At 41.0% G+C, this 26,725-nt stretch overlaps 1 protein-coding gene across 1 annotated transcript; it reads left to right on the forward strand.

Moving 5' to 3' along the window:
• si:ch211-136a13.1 (HHIP-like protein 1) lies at positions 1 to 26,434 on the forward strand. Its single transcript, XM_049577149.1, has 14 exons — positions 1 to 1,241; positions 10,126 to 10,390; positions 12,459 to 12,738; positions 12,858 to 12,983; positions 13,097 to 13,240; positions 16,043 to 16,155; positions 16,647 to 16,787; positions 17,197 to 17,271; positions 17,932 to 18,058; positions 18,342 to 18,487; positions 19,123 to 19,204; positions 19,572 to 19,654; positions 20,578 to 20,991; positions 23,863 to 26,434. Exons 1-14 carry the CDS (start codon positions 951 to 953, stop codon positions 24,603 to 24,605), a joined length of 3,030 nt encoding a protein of 1,009 aa, XP_049433106.1. The 5' UTR covers positions 1 to 950; the 3' UTR covers positions 24,606 to 26,434.
• Positions 26,435 to 26,725: the final 291 nt, after the last annotated feature.

Below are 26,725 nucleotides of genomic sequence, written 5' to 3' on the forward strand. Positions count from 1 at the left end.
TAGACCACATGCTATGGGAAGGAATGCATGTGTCTTTGTAGGCGGGTAAAGCAGCAAATGAAAAGAAGGAGGAGGAGAGGAGAAGGTGGAGGAAAGAAGTGAGGAGGGAGGGATCTGAGCCCTGCAGCGTGGCTCTGTGTCTGAATGAAAGGACCTCTCTCTCCCACTCTCTCTGCTGTCTGTATGTATGGCTCACGTCCGCTGCAGCAAGTGAGCACATGTCCAGAACAAACACAGCGAGACTCTCCAAGTGACTTCAAGCTGGAAGTAAATATTTTGCAGAAACCTCGGCTGAAGGTGCAGCTTTAAATTTTGGTCCCTGCTGGATTACCTCTTAGCAATGGGACTACTTTTTTGATTTTTGGAGGATTGCTCAGCATCCAGAGAAGAACATATTTTCGAGAAACTGTCATGTGATGACTGGAAGATTTGGACTCCTTATTTCATTCAAGAATTAGTGTTGTGATCCACAGGTGTTTCTGAATCTCTCTACAGCTGCACTGCAGATCTCCCCATCATCAACAGAACTCACTGGACCTGGATCAGTTTGACCTTACTTTACATTATTTACACACATCACTTGGGCTGTGAGCACAATGCGCTGGTTCTGAGAGCATTGTAGGTTTCTTGCCACCTTGCAGGCAGGTGTGAAGCTGGGTGTTAGATACACATTCAAACCTCTATACGCACACATAGTTGCCTGAAACTGCAGAGAATCAAGGCATCAAATGAGGACATCCAATACTCCAAAGTCCTTCAGAAAAGCTAACTCTGAGTCTCACACCTGTGCTTGACAGATGCCCATGGAGGTGTAACATGTGTATTGTTTCACAACAAGCCTTCTTCTTCTCGCACATTATATGCATTAGAGGCATCACATCAAAGCTGCTTTGATTTACTTCATTACTGGGTCAAGAGCCAAACTGTCCTGAACTGAAACTCTTTCCACCATGACCCCACAGACTGGCAATTTGCAGCATGGCTTCCTTCCTCACCTGCTTCTCCTCGTCCTGTTGCTCCTCCAGGCCTGGAGAGGGTGCTGTCACCCCCAGTGTTTGGACTACAAGCCTCCATATGAGCCCAGGATGCCACTACTCTTCTGCAAGGAGTACACCAAGTTTGGATGCTGTGATCTGGATAAAGATCAGGAGATATCAGCCAGGTTTTACAGCATCATGAGCAACTTTGACCATTCAGGTTTTATGACCTGTTCCAAGTACATACGCAACATCCTCTGCCAGGTAAGTGGAACATCTAATCACTCTGGTCATCTGGATATCTGCATCTGAATCTCTGTGACAATCTGAAGGGATGCCATTGCACTGGATACAAACACCTGCCTCTTGCTTAAGTAAAGAAATATGAGACATACATTTCACTGTGTCATTCACGTGCGTATTTTCAACTATGTTTTGTATTGACTATACAGTCCCAGACTTTGTGAGCCTAAATATGTCTCTCATTTCATGTGTAAATTTGGCTCACTGCAAATGTTTGCAGGCCCAACAGCGTGCACATTTTGAGCAGTTTATTTAAACTCAAGAGCATTTATTCCTCCTGTTTGTGTAGTCAGGTAATAATTCCGGCCTTCCTCTGCTCCCTTCTGTGTGTCAGCTCTGGTGGTTACCAGCTAAGCTCCTCCAGGTGGTTGCTTTTTAATGTACCCCGCATTTTAACAGATGTGGGGAAAGCTGCATTTTCCTACTCTGCATCTCGGACACTGAACAATCTTCAAAAAGATGTAAAATTAGAAACACTTATGGCCATCAATGAATTTAAGGGCATCATAAAGAATGTGGTGACAGAGACATGCGCTTGTTTTTCCTGAGAGGCCACTATGTTTGAATAGTTGTTTTATTGTGGATTTTTGTATTATATGTTGTATTTGTTACATTTTAAATTAGGGCTGCAACTAACGATTATTTTCATTGTCGACTAATCATTTTATCGAAAAATGTGTTAAAATGCTGAAAAATGTTGGTCTGTCTCTTCCAAACCCCCAAATTATGTCATCTAATGTCTTGTTTTGTACTCACGCCAAAGGGTTTTAGTTCACTGTCATGGGAGAGTGTGTAAAGCTGCCAATATTTGAACATAAGAAGCTGCAATAAGAGTATTTTGGGGTACTGTTCTAGTATTTTCCTATGAAAAATGACTCAAACTGATTACTAAAATAGTCACCGATTATTTTAATAGTCGATTAGTCATAGATTAGTCAACTAATTGTTGCAGCCCTATTTTAAATGTGCTCTGACTGACTGCTACCTCAGCCAGCTCTCTCTTGTAAAAGAGATTTTCAATCTCAATGGGACTTCCTGGTTAGATAAAGGTTAAATAAATAAAATAATAATGCCATTTGAATTTCAGCAGGCACCAAATAACCACACAAAGCCCCTCTGGAAAGACAAGTCTCTGTCTTGCTCCAAAGGTAACTGCGGTGTGGTTGGTGAAACTCGATCTCAATAAAGTACAGTAACCAACAGAACATGTGGTTTAATGGTTACGTGCTGAGCCTGACATCTGTTAGACAGCGCTTACTCATGCTCGGAGAGCTGAACCGCAGTCTTAACTAGTGGCCATGTGTTTTGTGTGAATCTAAACAAGCCAGATAATACAGTGCAATAAACTTTTCAACTTTGTTGGAAAGAAAGAACATAAGCTGCCCATTTGATTGGAACATTTCAACTAAATCCAGAGGAAATCCTTTGAGGCAAAACTTTGAAAGTTTTTTTTGTGGCACAGACGCAATTGTGACTTGAAAGAACTCACTGACTTACATTTTATCATGTGTGCAACATATGAGGAAAATCGCCAATGAGTAAGCTATGCTTTATCCCTTCCAGATTCCCAGAAAACTTTTAGTATTTCCTCTCACATGAGAAACAGACATAGGCATGAGTAAGCTGACATGCAAACCCTGAAGGAGAATGACTGTACGAGAAATGATCGCAGCACAACTTAACAACACATTTACAGTACTTTACTTTTTGGTAACCCCTCAATACACTTTTAAGGTTTAACTATCATTAGAAGATTTGGAAGAATGTTTTTGACCCTAGTTGTCAAGTGTATTGGCTGAAGTCTCTCTACTCTACCAAAAGTTGTGGTTAAAAGTTAACCTTAATTCTATAGAAATCTCAATGAGTGAATAACACATTCTGTACAATTGTCGTGGACCAAGCAGTTAAAGCAAGTGACACTTAAGCTTCGTTACATGCTTCAAACCCTGAACTATAATTCCATAGAACCACTGCTTCAAAGCTTGCCTTGGTGCAAAAAAAAAATCACGTGACATATGACGTCTGAAGCAGCAACTGCTTCATTGCCTGAATGAATCACCTGACTTGTTCGTGGGGACAAAGACACTGGCTCAATCCATAAACTGTTGACAAAGTGTACCTCAATAAAAATCTTAGTGTTCCCCATTCCACATAATCACCCCCTGCCATAGTTACGCTAGGGCACCCAACCTATGCCATATTTTCCCAGCACTGTCTCCTCAATAACACAATACACACATTCATCAGTCAATCCACCAGCTAGCTTGCCTAATTTGACTGCAGCCTTGAAATTTGCCAGGAGAGGTCACTGTAACTGAAGCTTCGAGTGATGAATTCCCAAAAAATACATTTTACAAAGCAAATGACTTAAGGTAACAAAATTTGAGTTATAGGGCTCTTAAAGGAGGTCAACATAATACAACTACTGAAAAATAAGGCTAATAAAAGTACGTTAACTCAACAAACAGAATGAGACAATAGGGCAACATATATAGTGGCGGATCAGACCAAATTAAACACAAAGGGGGGGGACTTACACAAACAATAACTAAGACTAACACAAAGAAACCCCTAATCTCCGCCATGATGTCACAGCTCTTAGTGCAGTCCGTGGGATGGCCTTCTGCATAAAAGCAGGCTCATCTTTTGCCAAACTCCAACCCAGAAGTGACTTCAGGTAACTAAAACTACAAAAGAAAACAGTAAAATGACAAAACAGTGTAAGCTAATGCTGCATTCCAGGCAAGTCACGCCAAACTGCCCATTGGTCCGACATCCCATTGTTCCGACATCCCATTGTTCCGACCATATTAAACCCATTGTTCAGAAGTCCCATTGTTTCGAAATCATCATGATGCCCTGTGGTTAAGGTCTGGTTAGGTTTAGGCACAAAAACCACTTGGTTAGGGTCAGGAAAAGATCATGGTGTGGGTTAAAATGAAAAAGAAAGTGACAAACACATACGCCGTGAGCCTGCTCCTCCTCAAGCCTTTCCCAGCTGACCCAGAGCTGGTCGCGGCGCACCATCAAGGTAGAAATACGCCCGCCAGGAGCCGTTCAGCACCGCGGACCGTCGGACTAATGGGATGGAGTATAAGGTCTCAGATGCTATTATACTTTTTATTTTACGTTGTGTGTTTGGAAACGTATTTCGTATTGATTTATTCTTGTGCTGGAAACTAGCTGTTAGAGCGGCTGCCAGTGCGTTAACATTAGCAGATTTAATGTTACCTTGCTATCGTAATCTATATCAGCACCGCATCCATGGGGGCTGCCATTGTTGTTTAGAGGGCTGTGTGACGTCAGAGAGCGTAATTGGGAGTACATCGATCTGGTACGAGTTCACGGGTGTTAAGTTACGGGTTTGGCTGCCGTTCCAGTGCACTTTCACAGGTAGAAGGTTGTAAAAACACGGGTTACGGGTTGCCTGGAACGCGCCATAAATGTGCGTGCTTTCTCTAGAAAGCAGTGTGTTGTCAAGTGTAAATGAATTTTAAACTTAACAAACTGGTGTACTTTAAGTGACTGAAAATTAAAGGTAACTGAAGATGTGGTAATAGTGTGGGTGAGTCTGGGAATCATTCAACCTTTTGTGTGGCTGTGGGCACGGCCATCACAGTAAAGAATCCACTCTACTAATTTTGAAAGTAGCAGTTTCTTGGAGAAAAACTAGCACTTAAACTGAATATAATGAATCATCTTTACATTTCTTCCTATATGTACAGGCTTCCCTTTAAAACCAATGACTCATACTGCCTTAGCCTAACAAAAACTTAAGTTAAATGTTACTGTCATTGTATCAGCAGTGCAATATAATCACAAATACGTCAACTGCCTCAAAGTGGGATTTCGGTCTTTGTTAAGGTCTGGGAATGTGATTTAATCTAATGAGTATTTCTATTTTAGCAGCACTACATTTTTGTTTCTTTTCTGAGCTTTCTAATCTTAGACAGACCCCAGCTCTGAACTCCTACATCTCCTTTGCTGGCAGAGTAAGCCTTGAAACCAGTCCCACAAACTGATTGCATAATTAGGTGCTGACTTCGCAGCTCAGACACTAACGTTGTGCAGATGGTGCATGCAAGTTTAATGGTAGAGTGCAAATTTTCCCTGGCCCGTATCCCTCAGATATACATCTTTATTTGCCGCTATGGGCTGTCACGTGAATAACACTGTCATCTCTGATATCAACATCAATATAATGGAAAACATACTGCAAGGCTTCCTGGCAGTTTAATACATCATGCACTATGTTGGGGACGTGACAAATCCTCTGACTTCTAAAATATAGGTTTCTATCATTGTGGTAATTATAGCCCTCTGTGTACTTTCCAAGCAGTAGAGACTGTGTGTAATGACAGCGCTGCAGGGCACGTACGATTTACAACCGTTAGTCTAGTTTGAGTTAGATAGTTCAGTCTGTAAGTATGTGAAGCCTAGAGAGGGGTTTCTTTTTTTAACATCGCATCGAGAGCCTACTTTTAGTTAACAAGCTCCTAAACTGCTACTTTGCAGGCGTACAATTTGTTCATTTCTTAAATGAGTGCACTTATCTTTAAAGTAAACAAGTGCATTTTGGTCACAAACTCTTTCCATTTTTTGGGATTTCAGCCTTTCAACTTAAGGATTGGTCAGATAAAGTGGACTAATGGCACTGGGTTGTGTCACTGTTCTTTGCTGGAGTTTAGTATATTTATATTTTCATAAACTGTTTGTTTAGATTCTCAAAATAATCCTCCTTTGAAACCCCACTCAGACCCACTCTGCGGCCGTCAGCTCCCATGTAGAGGGTTCGGGGTAAAAGATGGCCTGAAGGTGGTCAAATTACCCGACTGCCAAAGCACTTATCCTGGGTAAACCCACCGCTCTGAGGCCCTCTATTCTGGCTGCACTGCGGGAGCTTCCTGGCACTGATGTAAATGAGCCAATGAAGAGACAGAGACAGACAGACAGGTGAAGAGAGAGACAGATAGAACAGGAAATGAGTGAATGAGTGAGTGTGTGTGTGTCAGGGAGACAAGAAGGAGATTGTCATCATCTCTTAGCTTAACTGACTAAATAAACAACCATTTCCTCCTCTGGCCAGGGGTACAGGATATATCAAGTTCCTGTAAGAGCGGGGCAGAGAGAAGGAGAGAGTCAGAGAGGGATACGGGCAATGAAAAGGATAAAGATGGAGTGAGGCATAGATGAAACAGAAAAACATGTCAAAAAGACAAAAAGCAAGAACAATAACTTCAGAAAGACAGGCAGATGGATGTTCGAAATTCTCTGTACTATCTGTTTTTAGGTGTCTATATCAAACTCACGTGTGAATCACTGAATTGGCTGCAGCCTAAACCTAGACGGCAATTTCACTGGACTAAATTCATTTTCAGATGTGTTAATTTCAGTTGTCCCTCGTATTTGAAACCGTTTTTGACTCCATGTAATTCCATATCCTCGTAGAAGTTGGACGAAGGTCATTCCAGTACAAAGCTCCATCTTCTTGAGATCTGTTGCCTCTTTCCGCTGCCTCAGGACTTCATTAAATTCACAAAACAACTTGTTCATGTCTTTAAAATGTTATACTGTAAACTGCTATGTAACTATCCAAGGTCACGGTATCCAATTTTAATTGTCTTGTAGCTGAGGGCAGGGGGTGTGGGTGCGAGATGATGAGCGAGATGTCTGTATCTATGTATTTGAAGTGTATGTCTGTTATCTAATGCAGTTTTGTCTGTATGTTTTTGTTGTGTATTTGTGTTTGAGGACCCTCTTGAAAATGAGGTGCTACATCTCAAGGGGCTATCCTGTGAAGAAATTCAAAATTCAAATTCCAAGTTGAAAACTTTATTTGTTTATTGCAGCTGCGTAGGAGTAATGTGCTATATGCTATAACGGTCTTAAAAAAATACATTTAATAATTAAAAGAAAACAAACCCACCTGTGGCCACTTGAAAACATTCAGCGAGCATTTAACAGAGCAACACAACGCTGAATTAAGTGTTTCCCATGTTGCATTTTTAATAAGTACCCTCGCAGTGTTTCTGCATATTTTAGACTTCGAGTTGCTTTCTCAGACAGCAGCAGAAAGCTCAAGTTTCCAAACATTACTTGAACGCACCATACTGTACTACAACAAATTTCAAACACACTGACAGGCAGCATCTGACAGTTTCTTTTTCCTTGTTGATCACAATCACAGCTACTGGAACTCAGCATCCTGGCTCCAGCTATGATTTACTCGAGCTGGATCAGTCCCAGGTTTATAGAAAACGTGAGGCACAGTTACCTCTCTGTCTTCTCTTCATCTCACTTTTTCTTTTACTCCTCTCTCTCGCCCTGGGTGTCCATTTTAGCTCCAGGTTCACACGTTTACCAGCCATCTGTTCGCCATGACTCTTCTCACTCTCAAGTATAATAAAACACCACCATGTGGACGTTTCAGTGCAGTATGGGGAGTCAGGAAGGTTGTGTCCTGCTCAAGTCTGAACTGAAGTTTATTCTGAACTGTAAACACCAAATTATGGTAGTTTGAAGTGGCTGCATTGTTAGGGAACAGCTGTTTGTACTTACATGCATTTATCCTACCCTATGATAGTCTGAGCCAAACTTAGACTGTCTCAGAACAATGACTGTTTTTTTTTTTTCAGTTGCAGTGAGTTAAACAAGTTAACGACACTCTAAACCAGTTACGACTTTTATCTTTATACATTTTCCAGACTAAAGCACAATCAGACAACCACATGTGAAACATTTGCATGTCTCTTCCTTCTTCTCTACATAGCACCCAACTGTATGATAAAGAAATCAAACTGTAGGAAGCACTCTGACTTTAGTCAATCAAGCCTCCATCTGCTCCAAATCCCAGTTTACTCCAGAAACTGTTTTAAAGAACAGAACCAGCAGCTCAGACTGAGCACAGCTTTTGTTTCGCCCTGCAAAGCTGTTCCCCAGGAGGGCTCTGATCCCTGCCCAGCAATGTACTTTCATGTCATTTAACAAAGATTCTCTGTTACAGTTTTCTTCCCTCTCGCCGTCTCTCTGCAAAGAATGATTTATTTATTATTGATTATTTTTAGCTTTGGTTCATTTCAAGGGCTCAGCTGAGGTGAAACAGCAGCTGAAGTTGATCAAACAAAGCCATAGACAAAAAAATACTTAACTCAAAGGGACTGGACAATGCCACATCAAAAATAAATAAATAAATATAGAATAAAATAAAATAAAATAGAATACGAAAAAATAAAACAAAATAAATAAATAAAAATAAATTTAAAAAAATAAAATAAAATAAATCATTTCAAGGAGCACCAATAAAATTAGCTGGAAACAAGCAAGCCTCAACATTGTATCATTGGGATGTGGGAAGATTATATACTATGATGTTACTGTTATACTGTCTATTATCATGCGGATATGATTTCTATGCTACGACATTCAGTATGGGGTCATTATAAATGATTGCACAGTGAAAGTTGTGTGTATACAGACATATTTTGCAACAAGGAACTGCACGTGCACAGGTGAGGAAATCCAACAGAGACGCTTTAAAACTGAATTAATGTGGGACCAATGAAACAAATGAATAATGTCAGATGGAGAAATAACACACACTCATGTATAACAAACTTAGAGGCAAATGCACACTCAGACCAACAGACACATAACTTTCTTCCCTTGCTGTTTCTCTATTATATTCATAATTAATAATGTGTCATAGTTAATGGGGATTTTTCAGTTTGACACACACAAAGTAGTAAAAGTGGAAATTATTTATAAGCAGCAGATTCAGGTACAACCACAAACACACACACAGTGTTATAAACAGAGTTTACTTCTGTAGGTGTAGAAATTAGTTTCTTGGGTGTATGTGCATGTGTGCACGTTCTGTCTTTGACTTTGTTTGGATATGTTTACCAGATTTCTCAATTGAAATTAAAGCTTTGTTATAGTTACAGCACATTGCTAACATGTGGTTGCAATTAGAGACACAGAAGAAGAAACACAAGTTTCGTCCATGGTGATTATCTTAAAGACTGAAGCCTGAGATTAAATCCACTATGTACAGAAAAATTACTGGTTAAGCTAAGCATCAAGCTCTGAAAGGAAACAACAGAAACTCTACCCGCATTTATCTGCCCGAAGGAAATAAGAGACAAGAGCACATTTGCTTTCAAGGTGCACAAGTGCTACGCAGGCTGATAATAAGAGTCAGCCTAAGTTGTTCTGATGTATGCTAAATTATTTAAACTCTTTTGCCTCAATCCCAAAAATGTTCTTTGGAGAAGTGAACTCATCTCACACACACAACATGACAGATACATCTCTTAATCAGAGTCCTTGGATCAGCTGACCGTCTAGTCGGTTTGTTGTTTATATTTGTGTTCCACTAAACGTTTTACAGACACTCTTATGCTGTTTGTGTTTTGGGCTCCGTTTCCTGGTGATGATTGGTTAAGCTGATCCGGCACTGAGTGAAAGAGCACCAGTCGACCACATTTTGGTTTGAGTGTCGTGCCTCCCTGTGCCTGCAGCTCGCCATTTTGGGTGTGGACAGTGTGGTTGTGACATAATAACTGACTGGACCTTCCTGGGATCCATTTATACCAAGCTGTGCTCAGACGGCCTGTGCATAACCCAGCTGGCCTGACCAGTCATAGTCAGGTGGTGAGGAGCTGCGGTGGAATACGTGCACAAATCCTGTATTTATGTGATCTATACATGTCCTTGACTTTACCTCTGGAATAAACACATCATCTTAAAGGAAGGTTAATAACTATAAACACTGGTGAAGACCTATATAGATGGCGACAGAAATATCCATCTTAATCATATTTCTTTCCTCCTACTCCTTTCTCAGGAGTGTTCTCCATACTCTGCCCACCTGTATGATGCTGAGGATGCTAACACACCCATGAGGGTGCTACCTGGGCTGTGCCGTGATTACTGCTACGACTACTGGCATCAGTGTCGCTACACGCTAAGCCTCCTCTTGGAAGACGTTGGGAGCCCGCAGCAGTTTGCAAACCTGACTGCAACGATAGAAGAAGATCGCAAAAGGTTCTGCGACTTCCTGGAGCTGAGGGACAACCAGTACTGCTATCCTAATGTATTGACAAATACAGGTATGGAGTATACATGTGAGACAGATGTTAATGTTTAGCAGCAGGCACATACTGTACACACCAGTTAACCCCTGTCTGATCTAATTGTGAGGGGAAAAAACTTGGACTTAAATCATTACTTCTACTTATGTAAACAGCCAACATGAATAAACAGGCAGCCGTAAGCTGAAAAAAATGTCTAAATTACCACTGGTAAAAACCTGAGCTTGCTCTAATGAGACAATCTAATTATGATTTATGAGAAGATAATGCTACTCCTAGCTAGTCTGCACATTAGGTTGGCTGCATGCATGATAAATGCATGATTTGAAAAACATAAATTATGTCCAAGAACAGAAGCATGGTTAGAAAGTTCCCGGAGATTTGATTGTGGCTGCCTGGATAGTTTGCAGCTGAGTGTGACACAGTAGGGATGTGAGTCAGCCCCTCCATGTCTGAGACCATTATTCTCTGCCAGAAAATGGAAGTTTGCCCCCTCTGGGTTAGTTGGAATGAGTTACTGCCCCAAGCGAAGGAGTTCTGGGTCTTATTCATGAGTGAGGGTATAACGAAGCATGAGATGGACAGGTGGTTTGGTGTGGCATCACAAGCAATGCTAGGCGTTGCGCTGGACTGTCGTGGTGAAAAGGGAGCTTAATTGGAAGAGAAAGCTCTCGATTCACTGGTCTATGTTCGGACCCTCACCTATGGTCATGACCTCTGAGTAGTGACTAAAAGAATGAGATTGTGGATACAAACGGCCAAAATAAGTTTCCTCCGAATGGTGGCTGGGCTCAGTCTTAGCGATGGGGTGAGGAGCTCAGACATCCAAAGGGAGCTTGGAGTAGAGTCACTGCTCCTTCACACTGAATCTGATCAGGATGCCTCCTGGGCGCCTCCTGTTAGAGGTTTTCTGGGCATGTCTAACTGGTAGTCAAGTCAAGTCAAGTCCATTTTATTTATAGAGCCCAATATCACAAATCACAATTTGCCTCAAAGGGCTTTACAGCATACGACATCCCTCTGTCCTTTGGACCCTCACAGCAGATAAGGAAGAACTCCCCCAAAAAACTCTTTAACGGGGAGAAAAAAAGGCCTTGGGATAGACCCAGAACACACGAGAGGGATTGTATATATATCTGATCTGGCCTGGGATGCCTCAGTATCCCCTAGGAGCTGGAAACGTTGCTAGGGAGAGGGCTGCCTGGAATACCTTGCTCAACCTGCAGACCCCATGACCTGGCCCTGGATAAGTGGATGAAAATGGATGAATGGATGGAAGGATGGAAGGCCTGGACAGATACTGTCTATACAGTATACAGCACATGACAATATTTATTGTGTTATGATAGCTGATAAGGTGATGGTGCTAGCTAGCCCACTCATGTGTTATATGTCATAGTAATGTTGTATATCCTTGAAGTCTAAGGTGCAGAAAAGAACTATATGACTGTCCTGTTTGGTCCAGATTCTGACTGTAGTATGCTGTTTTAGCTTTAGATAGATTTTTAATACCAAAGCTAAAGGAGCTGTATGCAACATTCAGAGCACTGTCCAAACAGGGTACTCAACATGGAGGTGGCTGAGCTTGCAGCTAGCAGCTAGCAGTGCTAACAAGAGCAACAGTGCTGAAAGAGTTAACAGTGTTAACCTGGGAGGGAATTGGAGGATCCATGTTGTGCTTTTGCCCATGCCGTTATTAGCGGTAACTGCTTTATGAATGTAGTGCACTGATAAGCGACAGTGGAGTACACACACAGGGACTCACATGCACTAACATGCCACACTGTGGCCACACTGTCTACCGCAACAAAGAACAAAAAAGCTTGGATTACAACACACACACAGGTAGAGTGACATCATTCTCTGCTCAGGACACCATTACTCCACAATATTTTTCCAAAGCAAAAAGTTGTTTGCTGCGATATAAATGCTCTGAATGTTGTGTACAGAACCTTTAAGAAACCTGTAAAAAGGAAGCTGTAGCCTACTTATCATGTCTCGGACACACTTACACTTAGATACAAGTTCTCATTTTTTTACTCCTGGTTTCCGTTCTCATCTTCTGCATCCTGCTTTCTGTTCCCAGAGCTGAATGCTAACCTGGGCTTGGTAAGTGAGGATCCCACAGGATGTCTGGAGCTGTGCTTGCAGGAGGTCGCCAATGGGCTCCGTAACCCTGTGGCCATGATCCATGCTAATGATGGAACTCATCGATTCTTTGTGGCGGAGCAGCTGGGTTTTGTGTGGGTGTATCTGGCTAACGGCTCCAGGATCGACCGTCCTTTCCTCAACTTGACCCATGCTGTCCTCACATCACGGTGGGCTGGAGACGAAAGGGGATTTCTCTGCATAGCCCTGCACCCAAGGTTCATACTTTCCCAGGTTATGCTGAGACATTAACAATAATGTTTTTCATAATTCTCAGTGATAAAGGTCATTGTGCCTATGTGTGAAGTATGACTATAGCTTTTTTTTCTGTGCATAGGATCACCATGGTCAGAAAAGCATACGTGTACTACTCTATATCTGTCAAGAAGGAGGAGAGGATACGTATCAGCGAGTTCACACTGCTGCCACACGATGACAACCAACTAGACCACTCCTCTGAGAGGTGAGGAGAGAAGTTCAGAGTCAGAGAAACACAAGTGGAGACAAAGAGACAGAGATTATTTAGATTTGAGTTGATAGACATTTAAGTTCTGGTACTTGTACTTCTTGGCTTAGGACCATCCTTGAGGTGGTAGAGCCGGCGTCCAATCACAATGGAGGACAGCTTCTGTTTGGCCCTGACGGGTACCTCTACATCTTCATTGGTGATGGTGGCCGAGGTGGGGACCCATTTGGAAAGTTTGGCAACTCACAGAACAAGTAAGTATAATTTACAACATGCAGGCACTTGAGGGAGGGTTGTGGTTATGCTGACTTTAGTATTCCCTAACACCTCACATCACTGTTGTTATAACAAAAATATGTTTTCATGCTGCAACAGCCGACCTAAAAAATGAGCTGCACATTTATGACGTAAGCCCAGGAAAAGTTTGACCTGTAATTGTTCGGATAATCATCCTCCTTGCAATGCGTCAGCCTTATGTGTAATTTTAAGTAAGATAAACACATCTTCTTGTTTGCACCAGGAGGCTGTAAAACGTTTAAATGATAAAGGTGCTCATCATGTGAAATATTGCCAGACACCGTGACGATGTTAGCTGCATAATAGTACATTAAAAAATACCAGAGTCTGGTTAGAGGCAGCCAGTTCTGCCAAAAAGAATTCCTGTTAATTAAATTCCAGTTAAATTAAGTCACATAAAAAGGATCGAAATTATGGAGAAGACAAAGTGGCAGCTATGAATGATTGTTTTTTCAAGATCGCTTATCTTCCACTTATAAAAGTTCCTGTAAACTGAGAATCTCATATAGTGCAAACTATTACGTCGAAGTCATTTGTCCACACAAATTATTATAATAATGTATCCATGATACATGCTAGAGCCTGCAGAGCACCTAAAAAATAGGATTGCAGTATTTAACTGTACATTCTCTAAGGTTCCCTAAAAAGATCTCAGTTACTTTGAAATTAGAAATGCCCAACACTTTTAGAGGGGGCTGTGTCATTGCATTAACAGGGATAAATGTAGGCACGTCACCAAAGATTTGTGCAGGAGCAGTGTGGATGAACTGTCCACTGATTAGCAGAGACAGAGCTTCTATTAATACCCTGCATATTTTAAGTAATGGTGGTGGACTGTGCCCCTTTATATTACATGTCTCTGCAATGAAATATAAAACATAATGAACCACATTAGTATGTGGTGGCAGTGCATGGATACTAATGGGAGTTGTAGTTTAAAAGACAAGGAGAGGTGGCATGCTGTTTTTATGCCAATAGAAGTGCACATAGAGTTTATAAAAGGAGCTTTTATTTAAAGGGACTGCAGGGCATTATGGGTCGTTCATTACTCTCAAACCACATGACCTTTACAGTATATTTAATGAATCATTCAATAGGGTAGCTGTACCTTCAGGCAATATGTGTTTGTCTTCGTATGTTTACATACAGTATGTGCACGTGTGTTTGTTTCCCACTGTGACAAAGGTTTGCCCTTCACTCAGCTAATTGTCGTGCTTTATTTTCACTTGATCAACTCTCAGTAGCTGAAATGTTAATTACAGCCAACGGACATAAAGGTACAGTGCAAATATTACTGCTCATTTGCATTATACACATTTCATAGTACTCCGAGAATATCATGCCTTGTAGTTACACTGTGATGTGTGAATAAGACACATACTTTAAACAGTTAAAATAATATCGCAGCTTCATGCCAAAAGAGAATATTTTAAGTTCACAGAGAGGCTAAAGCTAAGCTTGAATATTAATGGTGTTTGCCCTAAGAACCAGCAAAATCTGAGCAGAGCTGTGGCAGGGGAAACCCTCTGATGAAAACATTTTATCAGCAGCAGGTTGATGACATAGTTTATGAAACATTTATCCAAGTTGTTCTGAGATGCTGACACCTTTACTCCAGACGGTTATAGTGTAGCCATTTGGCTGTGTCTGAGGGATTTTGTTGACAGGCTGTATTAGCTGTTCTGGGAATGAGGGCCCGCCAAGTCTAATATTGACACTAGACATTGCGGACTGCCACACACTGGTATGTGGAGGGGAGGGAGAGTGGAAGGACGGATGGGTGGTATATGGAGTGAGCAACCAGGGAGGAGAGACGTGCAGAGTGAATGATAGTGGAGGAGGGCAGGACTTAAGACTGGAACAAGATAGATAAAGGGACAGTAAGGACAGAAGGGAAGGACAAATGTGGAGATTTAGCTCAGATGGATGGAAAAAGAGAAAGGTGAAGGACGGTAACCAAAGACAGGACCTTGGATAGAGAAGAAGACATGGATATGAGGAAGACTGAAGATGGCAAAGTGAAAACAGACAGGGAGAAAAAAAGGAAAAGGAAGAGAAGTTCAATGCAGAGGAAACAAGCCCTCAGGAACAGCACCAGGCTTTGAAATAAATTTGGCCAAAAGTGAAATTACAAAGTCTGTGTCAGTCACATGATGCCATGAGGTCCAAAGACTCTTTCCCATAGACTTACACTGTGAAAGAGATGGCTGTTGAGTGTCACAACCCTCGTGAAATGACTCGTTTCACTATCAGGATCTGATCAGGAAATTTTTTTGGATCCCTTCGGTCCAAAAAAATAAGCCTGGAGGAGAAGCACTATTACCGAATTTTTATCCCCATTTAAGTTAGCGGAGGGCTTAATCGAAGTTAGCTGCTTAAGCCAACTAAATTTATGAGAGTCTGTTGTGTGCTTGTTCTACAGGCCCCACATTGCGAAAGATCTGGACAATTTAATACCGCGGATATCATCCTTTTTTGGCTTAATGCACTTCTGAGCGAGCAACTTTCATAGGAATAAACTGCTGTCTCCAGTTTGCATTATCTATCCATGAGAGGATGTGGAGATTTCTTTTGCAACAAGTAGAAACAGAGGATGATGGGAGAGTGTAAGTTTAAAGGTGGAACATAAGTTGAAAAGAAAAATAAAAGATTCTGATCAAGGTCTTTTTGTTTCCACCTTAAAACAGCACTGACACAGCCACTCAGTCACCTCAGTCTTGAAGCCTCTCTCACTTTCTCCTCTACTCTGTGCTGGATAGGTCGACACTCCTCGGCAAGGTGCTTCGCGTTGACATCGAGAACAATGATGATGGCCCCCCGTACAGCATCCCCTCAGACAACCCATTCTTGGGGGAGAAGGAATCACTACCTGGTAAATCCCTTTAAGTTTTTCTACTGTATATCTGGATAATATCTGAATCTGAATATCTGAATGTAACTGAATTATGTCACTGTACCTGGTCACTTTTCCTAGCTGCCACCTGACGTAAATGTCATCAGAAATTCGTTGGACTCTAATGCTGAACAGACGTTACAATTCTAGTCGTAACTGAAATTGGGTTGACGATATTTTAAATGTGTAACGATGATAGAATTTCACATTGTATGGATGTTAACATTATAACGTTTTGGTTGGTTTGGTTTTGTTTTCTGTGACGTACAACTAAATGTCATTATTTTACATCAAGATAACATTGGAATGAGACGGTAGAAGACGTTGAATTTTGGTTACTTAACAACACAACTTAAAACTAACAAAATATTTACAACCCCAATTCCAAGAAAATTGGTACGCTGTGTAGAACTGCCATGATTTGCAAATATTTATTATTCAAACTGACAAATTTCTCTTTCTCTTTGCAGAGATCTATGCCTATGGAGTTCGCAACATGTGGCGTTGCTCCATTGACCGCGGTGACCCCATCACAGGTCAAGGCGCAGGCAGGATGTTTTGCGGTGACGTAGGCCAGAACAAATTTGAAGAGGTGGACTTGATTGTTAAAGGTATGATGATTTTAGTTTGGAGCAACATTTCATTGTATAGAAAGATTTTACTTTTTGAGCATGGATACCTCTGACAGTGTCACACTGACAGTATTCAAGATTCCCTTCACAGCTCCAAGCAAAATGGTTCACTTTTCCATGAAATGGCTGTCATTATCTACTTATTATCACATCATATAAAACTGTTCTCTCAAAGACCACACAGGCAGTGAGTCAGATGTCGTAGTTTAATCTCAATCTTCCCCCTAACAATTAAGGTGAATGGGATCTGGTTAAGGGGCATGAAATAAACTTCTAGGTAGCCAAACTATAATTCATGAGACCAAACGTTCTGTCAAAGTATATTTTCTGCATGATGAAGCAATCTGTTCACATTCCCTGCACTAACTTTGTCAATACATGTTTAAAGGAGGAAACTACGGATGGAGGGCCAAAGAAGGCTTCAGCTGCTACGATCGCAAACTCTGTCAGAACTCCTCGCTAGGTGAGGTGTCTGTCTGGGCTGCTGTCATTCATTCCTTTATACTTTCACCTTTTACTGTTTACAATTGACACTATACTGAGAAGGATTACAGTATATATGTATGAATATATATGTGCTGTCATTGTCACTGTAGTGTGTTTTTTTCCTCACTATAAGCTAATGCATACTTAGCAAACCTAAGACATTTATTCGAGGGATAAACTTTAATTTGATTTAAAAATAGAGTGTGGGACTTTTGCATATAAATGAATGTCATGTTCAAGCCATTGCCAAACAAGTTCACACAATGCTGATTAAGGCTATCACTGCAAGGGAAAGTGCTCTGTATTTCGCAGTATACTAGAGTTTTAGGTCTGTACCAACTTTGCGCCCACTTCAGATGATACGATTTACACCAACCAGCCAGAATGAAAAGGCCACCTGCTGGTACACATTTTATACAACAGCATTTATGTCATTATTCTGACTGCCAGAAGGAGGAGACAAAGGTTCCACACTCCAGCTTAAAGTTTATAGACTCAAGTTACTTTTTACACGCCTCTATTATGATGGACATTTCTCAATCTTCATCTTCAGTGTGCAGTATGTTGCTACAGTATTGTCTTCTCGTTATGGAGACAAACAGAATAAACTGATGTATTGTTCTGTCTCTATATCTAGATGACATCTTGCCTATCTTCGCCTACCCTCACAAGCTGGGCAAGTCAGTGACAGGAGGATACATATACAGAGGCTGTCAGATGCCCAACCTGAATGGGCTCTACATCTTTGGGGATTTCATGAGTGGGTTAGTGTCTTCAGGCATCTCCTTCAGACTAATCCATGCCCATTACCACATCTTAAAAAAATACACAGATCTATCTTTATCCTTTGATAGTGGACTTCTAGCCGAACCTTTTCTACAGTTTTTTAGTGGTAGTGTGTCCAGAGAAACACACTGCAATAAGCTGCACTCACGCTGAGATATTGTGCACAGCCTGGGTTTCATACTCACAGCAGAAATGCATGTATATGAAGGTATTTACTTGATGGTGTATGTTTGTGCTCACGTGCTGCTTGTTGTTGTTCAGGCGTCTGATGTCTCTGAAGGAGAATGTCACTTCCGGTAAATGGGAGTACAATGAGATCTGCATGGGAAGAGACCGGACCTGCAGGTTCCCCAAACTCATCAACAGTTACTATAAACACATCATCTCTTTCGCTGAAGATGAAGCGGGTAAGCACCACTGTACATCTCGTCCATCCACCAAGCATCACATTGCTTATTGAGATATTCATTGATTCAAGGAAGAAAGAATCTAACAACAAGCAAAGTAAAAAGCAATTGGTGTGTGGGATAGTGTATTTTTGCTTAAAGTTGAGTGATGTGGTTACAGGGTTTGTTTCATTAAGATGTAATTTTTGTAACTTGTGTAATCTTTGATAAAATTAAATTACAACCAAACGGATGCAGTGGAGGGTTGGACTTTAAATCTGGTTTGAATTAAAGGGACTGCTGATTTACTGTGTAGCACACATGCTGCTGGTCTTGAATAATCTCTTCCCTCCCTCTGAAAGTGCCTCACGGGAGGCAGTTGAAAAGTTGAAAAGTTCAAGCAAAGTCCAAATCCCTGTTAGAACTTCCCCCATTTTTACCAAAACACATTTTGCTATCTTCTGTCTCTCCTCTACTTTCTGGCTCTTTCTCCCATCCATTCTCATTGTGAACACCCCCCTCCCTCCTTCCTTTATCCCTGCTGTCCTCTGTCTTCTCACCTCCCTCTCTTTCTTTCTTGTCGAATCTTTTCCCATTGTCCTCTACTCTCCACCTATCTCTGTTTGCTCCACTCTCTCCCCGTTTTCTCTTTCTAGGTGAGCTATATTTCTTGGCCACGGGAGCCCCAAGTGCCATGGCCAGAGCAGGAGTCATCTATAAGATAGTGGACCCTTCCAGGTACCTAACCATTACAACACATTGCATCCTAGAAGTTTTTCAGGTGTTGTCAAGAGGCTGTGTAAACTTCACCAAAGAGGAAACTATCAGCTAACTATGAGTATGATTGGACTGTTAGGTCAAGGTGCTATGATGTTACCAAGTAATGGGGATATTTGCCATTTGTAGACCTGGACTGACCTATATATATATATATATATATATATATATATATATGGAGAGAGAGAGAGAGAGAGAGAGAGAGAGATAGATAGATAGATAGATATACTTATCAGTCAAGTAGACAAATGATTACTTGTGTTCAGAACTCCCCTACCAGCCAGTCTTGTTCTGTTCCACGGTGATAATGAGTGAGCTTTCCATACAGACGAGCGGCACCAGGAAAATGCAGCTTCAAGCCTTCACCTGTGAAGATAAAGGGAAAACTGATTCACTTCTACCCCAGAGAAGGTACGGAAATCTTAACATAGTGTTCCTTTCTCTTACAACACTTTCAGGTTAACTTCTGTTCCACTTTTGGTTTCTTACAGTTTTTTCTTTTGCTGTTGTTTTTTATAGAAATATTAGACTTTTTGCCATATATGCGCCATATATGCACCACATTCTCACTCCAACCTCATCACATACCAAGATCTGGTCATGGACTTTCCATGTCCAGATACGACATGAAAGGTACCCTGGGTGCGTTGGTTCTTGACGTTCTTGGACGCCGTGTAATGTTCTGCCTGTTACATGCATTGTCTTCTTTCACAGTACCCTTCCGTTGTCACAGGATGTCTCCCGTTTACATGCAGTCTCTTTCAAAATGAACGCACTACGTCGGTGCAACACCGCAAATTAACGTTTTTTTCCTTTAACGACTAACACACATTGTTTGGTTTAGGCAACAAAAGCATTTGGCTGGGTTTAGGACAAAAAGAACAGGGTTTGGCTTGAATCTTACGGGACATGAACATTGCTCTTCTGATTGATAGTCGGACCATCCACCACCCCTCCCACCTGCCCTACTCAGACTTTTGTCACCTTGACTTTCGTTCTTGTCTGGTCATGTTTCCCCCCGACACTGCTACGAGACATTAAACTATAATAATGACTGGCTGCGTATCATGCCAGCGTTAAAGCATGGGGTTTTTTTCATCGTCAAGATTGCCAGATTTCGATGACTTTGGAGTGAGAGCAGGTTGATATATACACTTTACTTGATCACATATTTTTCTGTCAAATGCTCACAAGATTATATTGTCTATTGTTTTTATTATCTTGTCAATGTGCAGTATGTTGTTAGTATTCAAGTTTTGGATTGTTTTTGTTGTTGTTAATGTTGCTGATTTTTTTTTTTTTTGACGTTGTACAAATGTTTTTCTTGTTTGCAGAGTTTGTAATCAACAAGAAACCAACGACCACACCTGTGCCCACGACAACCACAAGAAAAACTACAACAACAACAAAAACACCACCCAGACGAAAAACACCCATAATAATTATTAAACCACCAATGCCAACAAGAAAAACAATAAGAAAACCTGCACCACCACCACCACCACCACCATCACCAGCAAAAACAACAACAACAACAACAACAACAACAACAACAACCGCAGCAGCAACAATAAGACCCACAACATTACAGACAACAAGAAAGGCAACAACGAGAAAACCACCACCAACAACACCGACTGCAAAACCAACAACAATAAAAACAACTGCAGCAACAACAATAAAACCAACAACAGTACCAACAACCGTGATGGCCATGGCAACAACCCCTGCCCCAACCACACCCACTGGTAGGCCTACTGGTGCACCTGCTTACGAAGGCAGCTCCACTGATTACCCAAAATCTAGGAACACTATTTACACTGAGCCAACTGTTACGACTAACATTAAACCCACCAGTAGACCAGAGAACAATCTGGTGCGGGGAAAAGCCACCAGCGTCAAACCAGGTGGTTTCTTCTTCTGCACTTTATTTTTGCTTTACATTTCAACATGCTAATAGCGAAAATAGCTACACTCTCTTCAGTTTACATTCCTCTTATGATAATATAACTTGCCTGTTTGATAAAATTGCACCACTTTTAAATTTAACTTAATTAAATTAAATTAAATTAAATTAAACAAAAAAATACAGTTGTGTAGAATTGTCACAGGGATCTTAGTTGCTACAAATGTCAGCTACATGCTTTCTAATCACTCAGCTTTATAAATAATCATGTAGAAATTAAAAAAAAACAATTAATTAATTCTGCAGCTGTAGGTTTAAGGTATGCTCAGGTATTTTGATGCATGGTAAAAATAGAAAAAGATGATCATAAAGGTGATGGAAAGTGAGGAGATAAATAAATCACAGTAAAACAACCAGTAGGCCGAGTTGATTTATGAGGCATTAAGATATTTATTTTAAGTGATTCTATGTTTTTATTTAAAAAGATGTTTTTCAATCCATAAAAAATACTGCACTCTTAATTTCTTTTTTTATTGCTTACCTATATTTACCACTTCTGAGACTTTAAATTAATATGTACCCAACTGCATATTGTTCTTTTACTTATACTTCTAATCAGTCTTTGCACTTTGCACTGGAAAAGTAGAAAAAAGAAGGGAATAACTGTAGTTTTTATCTCATTAAATTCTGATAATAGCAATAAGTGGTTAGAAACTAAACATAAAGTACAGTAGTGTTCCAGTGACTCAACCTCTGCTTATGTTCTGCTTACTGACTGAAAGCAAATTAAGGACAAGTTTGCCTTTGCGGATGTAGAGGGCCTCTCACACAAGTCTGTGTCGAACTCAGGTAGGCTAGCTAAGTTAGCTAAAGTGGCAACTTGAATACCTGCTCGCATGATTTTTGGCTGGTACAAGAATCTAAAGCAGGATAAATTGTGCTTATTTATGTGTTGCACTAATTTAAATCGGGTACTTTGGCGTAATTTATTTTTAAATAAATGTTTCTGCATCAGCTTGAGTTTGGACATTCGTCTTTGTGTGTCTGTGTTTATGTCTTCCCTTTGTCTGTCTTCAAGGATAAGCTCTCAAATGACCGATAATAGAAGATATGTCTGACATTTTGGGAGATATGCTTATTCGCTTCCTTGCCAAGATTTAGATAAAAAAGATTGTTTCTGTGTGGTAAATATAATGCTTGAATTAGCCTAGCCTAGCTTTGTCCAAAGGAATCAAAATGCAGCTACCAGCACCTCTAAAGCTCACAAATTATCATCTTATATCTCATTTGTACCAAAATCAAAGTGCAAAAATAACAATTTCTTTGCTGGATACCGTGATGTTATTGACCAACACATTCTCACTCCGACCTCGTCACATATTGACGTTTGGTCATGGACTTTCCATGTTCACATAAGACGTGCAAGGTAACCTGGGTCCGATGGTTGTTGACGTTCTGGGACACTGTGTTAAGTTCTGCCTGTTACATGCATTGTCTTCTTTCAAGATACACTTCCATTTTCACAGGAAATTTGACATTTACATACAGTCTTTTTTTCCCACTGCAATAATAAACACTCATAGATGAGTTTGGGCAACAAACACACATGGTTAGATTCAGGAAAAAAGAACAGGGTTTGGTTTTAGAATCTTATAGGACGCCATCACCGTTGTCTCGGGTGAAAGTGTCTGTTGGACCCATCCACCAACACTCCCACTCGCCCCAGTTGGACTTTTGCTGCCTTAACTTTCATCCTTGTCCCGCCGCATGTCCCTCTGATGCCGCCACGTGCTGTTAAACTATAACAGCAACCCGCCGCTTATCATGCCGACGTTAAGGGACGGCTTTTTCCATTGGTCTCTGATGCCGCAAGTCACTGCCAAAGCACTGGATTTCGACGACTTCGGAGTGAGACCAGGTTCTATCAACACTTTTACACGTTGGTTTTAATTTTTCTAAACCAAAATGAATAACATCTCAAATTGTGATCTGGTAGATGGATTTTGTTACCTTTGAACAGAGTCATGCTAGCTTTTCCCCCGTCACTAGTATTTATACTAAGCTAAGATAATCAGCTGCCGGAAGTTGCTTTATATCTATCTTCTCATCTAATGCTGCCTTCAAATGGAACTTGGGAGGTCATAGTTACTACAGGGGACATCTTTACACCATATGCTTGGCGATTATGTGATGAAGTAGTGAGAACAGTGCTGCGAGGCAACAGCATTTAGAAGCCACCGAGGCTAACAATTTAGCAAGATAGTGAGCAGAATGCAGGAAATGCACAGGAAATTCAAAGGTACAGTGATTGAGAAAAAAGATGAGGCCATTGGGAATATCAGCAATTTCCTCAGACATGTAAAATTACAAAGCTAAACTCTATATTACTTAAATTACAATAAATTAACTTACCATCCCCCGAAAAATTGATTGCCATGGCCTCAGCAAACACCTCACAACTTATGAAGTCAAAGCTTTCAGAAAATTTCCACTTAGGAGGCTGTCAATACCACAAGGGGAGGGCGTTCATATTGACTCTTCTTGTAAACACAGTAAAAATGAGCCCATTTGAAGGCAGCAGGTCTCTGCAGGAAAGTGAAAAAAGCACATTTCCCAAAATGTCAAACTGTTACTATAAAGGGAAAAAAAACCTTTAACACATTCTTAAACTTCAAATATTCAAATAAAGAGGGTAATTCTGTCTCTCCATCAGGTTATCGCACAACCATGACTGCTGCCCTCTCTAGGATTGCTCAAACCCCAATCATCACCACACCTCCAACCAGGAGACATGGGAGACCCCTTCAGTACGTCCCTCTTACCACCCCTGAACCTTTAACCTCACCACAGCCAACCACAACATCACTGAAACGACACCAGATGGCTCTGACCTCTGCGCAATACCCTCAACATCCTGAAGCACTGACTACGCCACGGTCCCCATATTGGAGCCAGAAACCCACTGCATCAGTCTACAAGCCCCAGAGACCACCAATCAACACAACTCTGCTTAAATCACAGGAGGAGAGGCTGTGGCTCGGAGAGAAGCTGGAACGCGCCGGAGAGGGTAACCAAATATTCAAGAGAACTCGAGGAAGAGGTCACAAGAGAGGAAGAGGAAGAAGGCTGCGGGTGGGCTCGGTGCGACTGGTAAGCGCCGATGGTTTATCAGATCGGGGTAGAGTGGAGATCTTTATCCGTGGTGAGTGGGGGACAGTGTGCGATGACCTTTTCACCAGCAAAGCAGGTACTGTAGTGTGTCGACAGCTCGGCTTCACGACAGTGTTGGCGGTGATGAAGAGGGCTGCGCTGGGGGAGGCAGACCGCAATGTAAGGATCCTGTTGGATGATGTGGAGTGTGAGGGTGGGGAGAGTTCGCTGCTGGAGTGCAAGAGATCCAGGGTTGGGAAACACAACTGCTCACATGGGGAAGACGTTGGGGTGATCTGTGGTTAGCACACAGGGGTTAAAATTAAGAAGAAGAAGAAATATATAGGAATATAGGAAGGAAAGTAGACAGAGTGATGTATGGTGTGTGTCACATACAGGAAGTGACAGGATGAGAAAGAGAAGACAGTATTTTAGGAAGGTGGAGGACGTTATTACAGACTGCTCATTTGAACCCATTAGCCAGAGTAAATGTTGTCATTGTATGTTTCTGCGAACCACAGGCATGAAACATTTGTTTGTGATTATGTAGTAGATATGTTAAAGCTTTACATTACTACAACACTGTGGTTAATGTGGTTATATTTTGGCACAAAAACCACTCGGTTATGGTTTAAGAAAGATCATGTTTTGGCTTAAAATACCCGTTTTTGTTGGCATAGTCACGGCTGGAAATGCTGCAATGTCTTGCTAAAAAACTACTGGTTTAGATGTTTGTTGGACTCTGTCTCCACCTAGATGTCAGGCCATCCACCATCTCCTTCACCTCACAGTGAAGTCAGCTCATATTAATGTCATAAGCACTATGTAACTTTAGAAATATTGATATGATTCATGAAACACAGCCAACATTTGTAGATGGGTGGTACATGGGCTGAAAAATGGTGCCTATATATTGGATTTCACATTGGCCCCATGCAGATAGCCCACATGGGTGGGTTTGCCCAGGTGGGCCCCACATGAGTCATGCTGGGGCTACCTGTATACAAAGTGGGAATGGGTCCACTTGAGTAAACCCACCCATTTGGGCAAATATCATGGGGCCATTATCCCAGCAAGCATTTTTTGGTTTAAAAAACGTCTAATAGCTGTCTACATGAAGACCTGACGTCTAGGCTAAATCACGGCTGAATTTGGGCTGTCAGTGGAAAATTTGGTAGGTGCCTAACCATAGCCAAAGTGTAGACGTCATCAATTATACGGCTATGTAGAGACCATGTCCAAAAAATGGAGATAAACATATTTTAATTACTGTTGACTTTCCATACATGATTGACTATCATACCGCACGCCATCTGCAATGGCAAAAATTACATTTAATCAATTTCAAAATTAAATCGGCTAGATTTGGATTACATGTAGCTAGACTAAATCAGAGCTAAATATAGCCAATACATTTAAATCACGACTATTGCTTGCTGGGATTGTTTACTACCCACATGGGTCCCACATACAAATGCATCAGTGGTTTGCAGAAACGTAAAATGCCAACACTTTCCTCTGGCGACTGGGCTGTTCGTTTTTAGGCATTAATGTTGTAAATGTCTGTTTTTTTAAAACTTAAATGAACTTCATTTTTTCATATTTTCCAGTTTTACATGTTGATGTTTTGTTGTCATTTTCCATCTGTTAAATGCAAAACAGTGCCAGTGTACATCACCTTAAAATGCCTTTTGTTTGTTTGTTTGTTTTGCTTTGTTTGTTTTTATGCAGACCAGTGAAGCATAGAGGATGAAAGTTGCTCTTAAACTCACTCAGTCTGAGTGAGTCTTGGAAGTTGAGTCTTTTCTGGCTGTGTGTTCTGTTTACATACTTTCTCGACATCCATGAGGCAAACAGACGACTATGTTAAATCAGTCGATTATGTTCCAAGAATATATTTGTATTTTTGTACCGTGTAATTTCAGCTGGTCTTTTTTCTAAAGGAGCTTTTTATAATTTGTATTTTGATACCATTTTGAATGTAGTTTCAAGATTTAAAACAAACTAAAGAGTTTTAATAAGGAAATGCTGGACATTCTGTTTGATGAATGTAATGAAAATATTTCCACTTTTATACTGGAAGGTTTGAGGGCACAGCGTGCCTGTGATGATAATAAAGTGTTTCTGCAAAATGACCTCCTTGTTGCTCCTTGTTATTCTCTATTATTCTCTGCCAGTGTATCCTAAAGTGCTGATGAACTATGGCTCACAGTGATTCACATCCATTTGCAAATGCAAACAACAACAATTCAACAATTCACTACTGACAGCATCGACACATTGCCATTCATCAGTCAACATGTGTTAGCCATGCAAATAAGAAAGATTTGATCCTGATGCAAATATTCTGCCTGTGTAACACACACAGAAGATACCTCCTAAGCATTTAAAGTATTCAACAACATCTTACTATGTGAAACAGAATT

This window comes from Epinephelus fuscoguttatus, linkage group LG5 (genome assembly GCF_011397635.1).
Source record: "Epinephelus fuscoguttatus linkage group LG5, E.fuscoguttatus.final_Chr_v1".
NCBI lineage: Eukaryota > Metazoa > Chordata > Actinopteri > Perciformes > Serranidae > Epinephelus > Epinephelus fuscoguttatus.

Coding starts and splice junctions, on each gene's coding strand:
- si:ch211-136a13.1 (XM_049577149.1), top strand. CDS start 951: ATGACCCCACAGACTGGCAATTTGCAGCATGGCTTCCTTCCTCACCTG. Junction 12,739..12,857: donor TGCATAGCCCTGCACCCAAG/GTTCATACTTTC, acceptor TTCTGTGCATAG/GATCACCATGGTCAGAAAAG. Junction 16,788..17,196: donor GGTGGACTTGATTGTTAAAG/GTATGATGATTT, acceptor ACATGTTTAAAG/GAGGAAACTACGGATGGAGG.